Source organism: Halyomorpha halys, unplaced genomic scaffold (genome assembly GCF_000696795.3).
Source record: "Halyomorpha halys isolate HHAL.00 unplaced genomic scaffold, Hhal_1.1 Scaffold48.1, whole genome shotgun sequence".
In the NCBI taxonomy this organism is placed as follows: Eukaryota; Metazoa; Arthropoda; class Insecta; order Hemiptera; family Pentatomidae; genus Halyomorpha; species Halyomorpha halys.
Window position 1 is genome coordinate 895,345 of NW_027107227.1, and position 8,019 is coordinate 903,363.

The window sequence follows — 8,019 nt, forward strand, 5'->3', positions numbered from 1 at the left end:
AAATTTTCAAGACAAGTGCCAATATACATGTCTTACGCATACCTGTACTGATATAAAATATATATTTTGAAACAAGCGAAGATTTATTTCAGTTCAAAATAGGGTTGTAAGTAAATATTAAGTGATGCGAGCACGAGATTTTTTTTTTTTTTAGCTTTCAACAATTAATAAATTAACATCGATATTATTCAGTATTTAAGAATTCGGAAATACCATTGTGTTGATTTCAACTTAAGTGGAGTTAAATGTATATCTATAAATATAACCTTGAATCAGAATGTAGCAAAATCCATGGTTAAGACCAAATGGGGATGGGACATCAAAACCACTTAAGTTAAAGTGAAAAATCAGACTTTGCCAGAGAGAGGAAGGAATGACAAAGAGCCTAGTGAAATATTAACAGAGCGAGAGGAGGGTGGGTTCTGTTTGCCTATCCCATTAACCACTTAGCGCCACACTCTCTTCACGATAAATCTCATTACAACAAACCTCAAACTGATTTCATGTCTTAGAGGGCTCAGTTTACCTGTGTCTCTCGCAAAGCTATTCAGTTTGTTAAGTGATCTCGGTTCTACCCTCAAGCTGTTTAGCGGATAATAAGCTTGCAAATGTCTCCATTTAGGGACACATTTTTAAAAATTATACAGATAGCACAATTTCATAAATGAGTAAATTGAAGCTACCCCAAAATTGTTTCTAATTTTACTATAAATTTAAACAATATACACTACATAATTATTACTGTTGGAAAAAAGCTAACATTATTTTTGTCTTTTTTTTTTTTTATTTTATGGTCTGAAAAACTTTTTTCAAGCAGTTAGCCCATTATTTATTTCAAGCACCTCAAAAAAAATATACAGATACCTGAAAAATAGGCAAATTGCCGTAATGCAGAATAAGAAAACTCTCAACTATTTAAGATCACTTTTTTAAATTTAATTTGAACAACGTGTACATAAAGAACACTTTAAGCTAAGAAGAAAATAGTAATTATTATTGATGGTTTTTGGCCAGATTGCAAATTTAAATTTATGTAAGTAATAACTTACTTTCAAAATGTTTCACCATCTCAACTTCACCTTTTATGGATTTTTTAAAATTCATATTTTTTTTTTAATTTCACATTACCTTACGAAAAAACTTAAGAACTAAAAAAAAATTCGTATATTCCATATAAAAGCACCGTGATCATCCATATATTTTTCGTTTTAGGACGGATAATTCTATAATTTATTTTTTTTTAATTAGCACATTTACAATTGCATACTATCAATTAGTTTCATTTATAATTATTAATCGTTATATTATTATATTACCTTATTATTAGTCGTATTATTTTTCTACTTATATTAATATACCCAAGGAAGAAAATTAATAATGTTAAAATACTTATTTACTTATTAATACTTTTTCGTACTTAGAAAAGAAACTAATTAATTGTAGATTTGTTCGTTTTAAAAATTATATTAAATCTTAAAAGGTGAAGAAGGGAGCACAGTAACACGGAAACTTGCTAGAAAAGAATATATAGAAATTAAGAACAATTGTATTTTTAGTTCTTAATTTTCGACCTTAGAGGAAAATGAGATTTTTAAAACTTATAAAAGGTGAAGTTAGGATGGTGAAAAATATTAAAAAGTGTACAATTAACAGAGGTTAAACATAAAAACAATTAAATATAAATATTTTAAATGGATTACAACATAAAACATATTTTAATTAAATTTCAAATTCGAGTTTTTGACAGAAATACACGTTTTGAAATCCCTTGAATCCAAATAACCTAGTAACGTAAAATAATGAATACAAGGAGAAAAAAGTGCTCCGCTGTTTCCTCCAATGTCTGGCATGCAGGACATTCCGTGCTGTTGTCCAATTTAACTCGGTATTGGTATGCTCTAGGGCAACCATGCCTTGTCAACAGTTGGGTTACGTAAACATCTACCTCACCATACCGGTTACCATACCACAAGCCCACATCGGATATTAACCTGAGTCCACCTCCCGGAATGCAGAGCCCCCAATGCAGTTACAACTGACGATTGGTTATTTCCCGCTCATCTTCTCTGTAATGTGTAAGCCTCGTCCATAGTGCTAGCTACAACAAGGAGTTCCATAGGCTACCACGCACACCGCCTCGTAGGAAACAGTTCGAAAACCACTTACCGTCCTTAGGGAAACTCTGTGATAAACGGAAACCATCTGTTTTCTGTATGACTTAGTAACCACGCTTCTTTCCACATTGGAGCAGCATATAACATAATTGAGGAATTAACAGTAGCAAGAAGCCTTCTGCGACTCACTGTAGGACCTCCAACGTTTCGCATGAGGCACGACAATAAGGATGCTACTTCAGCAGATTTGGTGCAGTCTGATGTTCCGTGTGAACACTAAACCAGAGACGTATATCGATCCTGACTCCTAGTTATTTCAAGCAAGACTGGGAACGAATTTCGTGCCTACGCACCGTGACAATGAGTTTGCTCAGTTTGCTTCCTGCTAGTGACCTTGGTCTTTTGATCTGCAAGCTGTAGGCCTAACGAAGACAGCCAACCTCGGACCGTAGCAACAGCCTCGTTAGCGATAAGGGTAACTTCTTCCATGTACTTCGCCGCCACTAATCCTGCAACGGAATCTGCAAATCCCACAACTATGGATCCCTCTTGCTTTTTCAATTTGAAAATTGCGTCGTATATGACGTTCCACAAAAGAGGCACTACTACAGAGCTCTGTGGTACACCACAAGTCACCTCATATCTCCTTTGGCTGCTGCCTGATAGATAAAACATAAATCTTTATGTTAAATAATTTGAAATAGTCTAAGAACTCTCATAAGATAGACAGGCACCGTCATAGTCTCAAAGACATCTTATATACAGCTCCATCTCTCAATGTTAAAAGCATTCAAAACATCTAGAGTAATAATTGCTGCATAATACTTATCACCTCTCTTCCACCTTACTTCTGCAATTTCTGTACTGCCTATCTTAACTACCAATCCAACAGCATCTGCTACAACCGCGGATCGCTCTTTACGAAATCCATATTGGGCCCTTAAGAGGCCAATTAACCTCCCCCCCCCCCCCCGTGAACTCTAGTAATCTGAGAGAAAGAATTTTCTCGAATGCCTTACCTGCAGTATCCAATAAACAAATTGGACGATAGGTTGGCGGATTATAATAAATATGGACGAGGCTAAAAGTGTGTGTTTGTGCGTGCGTGTGTGTATGTGTAACAATAACAATACATAATTGTTAGTAGTACTAAAAAAAAAAAAAGTATTAATACAAAATATTAAAGAGTTTTATTAATAATTAAAGGAGAAAAAAGGAAAACAAGAAAAATATGAACAGGAAAAGCCGAGACCGAATGATCTTTACCGATTGCAAAACGACTACGTTATCTTTTGTTACATTTTTCTATTCTTGGCTGAAAAAAAAAATATTATTCCAGCTTTAAGAAAGCCTTAACTACGAATTTCTACAGGAACAGAGAAATAAAAAAAAAATGTGTTCTTAATTTTTTCTTTTCCAGGTATTTAGATTTTTTTCTTTAAAATCACAAGAATAGCATGAACTACAGCATGAGCCAGCTAATCCGCACAAAACTTGGGAGTATAAGTAGGTTATAACTGAAAGATTTGTGATGCGCGCACCTCACCAGGTATTTTTTTTATTTCAGCCCCTATTAATTGTTTCCTACTTTTTAATTATTACAATTGAGGCCTAATAATTAATTCTGTATTTAATAAAAATTCAAGTACGATTCAAATAAATATCGATGACTTGAGAAAGTCTGGTGTTTTTTTCTGTTTTTAGCACCTATGGATAACTTATTTTTTTGAACAATTGTACCCATAGCATATATGAAAAGCACTGCAAGTATAAATAAAAGAAACAGTGTAGAAATGAACAAACAAATGTTTTAAAGTAAATGAAGGATAAAAAAAAATTATAATTTTAGTTAAAATTCTTGTAACACGATGGAATATCATGCGAATAAGTAAGAGAATTCAATTGGTAATTCACATTTTCATAATTCTTTATAAATATAAAATCTAATTTAAAAGCAATTCTCCTTAAAGGATAACGATCGTCATTTGGTTTATGAAAAAACTAGTAGTTATAGAGAACATGTATTATTTGTGTAATCTATCTGTCCATTTAATATACATTATCGTAATCAAACTAAACACCTACTGGCTTAAAACAAAGATCAAGCCAGCTGTAAAGTTTAAGTGAAAAGAGCAAGATATGAATTCGTAAATTAACTAAAACGAATAAATAAAAACATGAAAAACGTAAAAGCTTTAAAGTAAGTGATAACACCCGCTTTTAATAAAGCGGAATAAATCAGCATTAGAGGGGAATAAAAAAGATCCCTGAAGACATAAACATAAATCGCTTTTAACATTTATTCTGTCACCAAGTTCCGTTTATGTTGCAATTCCTGAAGTTAGCTACCTTACCCTTCACCGTTAGTGTTATTTATCACGGCTTATTATCGCTAGACTTATTCGTGCTTTTATTAAACAGGTGCTCTTTTATTGCTGGCATCTCTGAACGCATTGAGGGGCTTCGAGGATGCTATGCTGCCTTAGTTGTAGATGGATCAGTTTTGAGCAAATGTAAAAAAAAAAAATGATAATTATAATGTTACAATAATAAGCGTTTGTAATGTGTAATAGTAACAGTAATAAATTAATATATGTTTTTAATGTAAAATGTATATACATACGATTCCTTGAGAGAAATTGAATTAGGAAGAAAATATATCTGAAGCAATAATCAATACTGTGCTAATAATTAGTTATGTTATATGTTTAGCTGTATATACCAGAAGAAGTTAGGAAAATCGAGTGATTTCTGGGTGGTATTACCTTTCACTTTGAAAGATATGATCTTCAATAAACAAAACTGACACCTATTGTTTTCTGACAGATGAACAAAAGTTCCACATTTTTGAGTGGCTATTGTCGGAATCAGCTAATAAATGTCTGATACCTTCAATGATGGAAACCGCATTTGAAGTATTTTTTCATTCCCAGCGTCATAAAAATCAAACCAGATATCATGGTCACTGATTCTATGGCTGGTAATAAAGAATAAGACAAAGAACGAAATTTTGTTTATAAGATAGTAAATTATTGTCTAAACACCAGTTAATAACGTAAATTATTTGGGAATGCATTTAAAATGAAACGAATTTTTTTACAAATAAAAAAAAAAGCAAGTCAAGCATCTGTGGTGTTTACTGAATAAAATGTATAGGGTGTTCTCAATGGTCAGCTTAATGAGATATATTTTTTCAACGCCTGAGTAATTAATTCAGTTAAGTTATAAATCGATTACAGGCTAAGATATTGAGTATTTAAACAAACATGATAGTAATATATTTATAAATTAATAAGGTAATCATTTTCTGTATAATAAATAAGATGGGAATTATTATCATCAACTACAAATGAATCTCTAATAACCAAATTTTAGAACAAATATTTAAATATATACAGATATATATAAAGATGTACTTACATAAGACTTCCAACGTAAGTATTTCTCTCATTGGTTCCTCTTTTCGTTCTACCATGATTTCGTTGCTTGCTTCGCAGCCAAGCGTTTGTTCGTTTTCGAATCTGGTCGCTATGAAGACCAGCTTGCTAATTGTATCGTAAGTGCCGTCCCCCTGAAAATAGTATAGCATAATTATTAATATAATAAATGCAACCGCACAAAGAATATGTAAAATTATAAATGCTAAGGATGTGATAATATAACCTGGCTACGGGCCTGAACAAATCAGAATATCAGAAATCGAGTATAGTTTTAAAGATAATTGATCATGAGGCGAATATATAATGCTTTTCTATTGCCAAAGCAAGTGGGTTGTTTTTCAGTTCAGCATTTATTTCTAGTCAAGTGCGAAAATCATAGAAATTTGTCCAGGAATTGGTTCGACTGCAAAAAAGCGTTTGATACTGTACCATCAAATCATAGAGTACTAGATTAGTAGTAGGTTGGCAGAGGCTCCTCAGATTATTTCAGTGTAAATTTAACCTCAGCTTACTGAAAGAGTCTGACAGACTCCGGTCACCCATTGCATGGTAACCTATGCACTAGGTTATCAGATTGGGGTTTCAGTAGCTATAACCTTATAACTGGGCGTTGATGACCTCAGGGTTTTACGCCCTTAAGCCCCAGACAACAACAACAACCTTATAACTAAAGGTGAAGAAATGATTGGAATTTGTTTTTTGCCACGCATGTGTATTTCTGCTTAATCCTTCTTTTAGTTAACTTTCGTAAACTGACTTCTTCAATCCTACTTTTAATATTTTGTTTTGTTTCAATTTCTTTTTATCCTTGAGACTTTTCTCTTATCTCAAATATTTAACTAAATTTACAATCTCCACCAAATTCATCTTAGTTTGGTTTTAGTTAATCACCGTTTTTAGTTTTTCTTCTGAATTGAAGTTTGGTTTTTGCTTGAAAATTATTTCCTTTGATTATTTTTTACTATCAGTTTTTCAAATAACATTTTTTACTTAATTATCCTAACTAATTACCATTTATTTATCACCATATTCGGTTTTTGTGATTAGTTATTGTGATGCGTAAAAACATAGGATAAACAGTTCTTATTTTTTTAAATTTTATCTTTATCGCTTTTTATCTTTAATTTATATGTCAAAAAAGAGGCTAAACCGCTGATAGGGAAATTTCGTCAAAATATCTATTATAGAAATAAACGTAAACAACTCCCAACTATTAAACTGTAGTCGTATCTCATGATGAATCGATAAATATATTTAAGTTTTCAGATACCAATGCCAATTAGTTTATTAATCTGTTAATAATTAGTAACAAAGAAAAGTTAAGAATAAACATCCGTGAACTAGATAAAGCTGATAAGATTGTAATACAACGCTTCAAAATAGCTTGTATAGAGCGAATAAAACACAAAATTATGAACTATTTCCTACAAAGAATATGGAACTAAAATGGCAGGTGTCTGTTGACGTGAAAGAAATGGAACGAGATTGACAAGACCATACCTTCGATTGACAAGCTTCCTTCTATAGCTCGCAATATTTTTACTGGAGTCACGATATCAAAAGAAATATTCATACCTTTACGTTATAGAATCCTTATATATGTTATCTACCATTGTGCTATATGTAACCAGTTTATTCTTATTTTTTTTTATGGTATGTTTACAAATAAATAAACATATATACCTACTGATAAAAAAAAATTAATTGAGTTTAAATATAACACAATCGCATGTATAAATATTACCAGGACTGTGTAGAGTTCTAAATATATATATTAAAATATTTCTTTATAAGACGCAAAGCGGAGATACGAAGTATGAATTGGATAAAAAATATTGTAGTAGTAATATTCTGAGGTTGGATTGGGTACATAAAGTTGCTGTAGTGTTTAACAAAAATTTCGTAAAAAAAAAGACAGAAGAACGGCCGAAGGCCATGTTAAGGAGAACGCCAAGATAGACAAAAATTTTAGGATATTCGTGCAGGCGTACAGATTCCACAGTATCGAGAACGTCCATCGTCATATAATTCAGAACGTCTAAAATCTGAGGATGATATATGACATGAGATTTGTAGGTTCTGAAAGACTGTTCAAGGTGAGCGTCATGCAGATCTTAGATGACCTGCCAACCGGGAACAGCAAGAATCCGTGGATCAATGCCGACTTTTGTTATAATAACCATAATATATTTAATAACTGTTCCTTTAATTGAATTGATACTTTTAATTAGATTTTTCTAAATTCCCTCATTTTAATATCTTAAGAATTTTCATTAGAAAATATTTGTTTTATTGTAAAGAGCACAAGGATACATTGTTATTATGGAAGTAAATATCAGGTATTCTCACTCATACAACATTCCTTACTGCTTTGGGAACAAAGCCCAATGCGAAATTGTTTGTTGCTCCTTTGCTAATATAGGAACGATATTATTATTATAATTATCTGTTTTTCTCGCTTTTGA

The 8,019-nt window shown here is 31.9% G+C and overlaps 1 protein-coding gene across 1 annotated transcript in view; it reads right to left on the reverse strand.

Moving 5' to 3' along the window:
- Positions 1-8,019, reverse strand: part of nrm (neuromusculin) — a gene marked incomplete at its 5' end in the record, with an annotated part of 472,198 nt that overhangs the window by 163,907 nt on the left and 300,272 nt on the right. Inside the window, 1 exon segment of the mRNA XM_067045512.1 lies at positions 5,535-5,685. Within this exon segment, the coding sequence (XP_066901613.1) occupies positions 5,535-5,685 (151 nt within the window).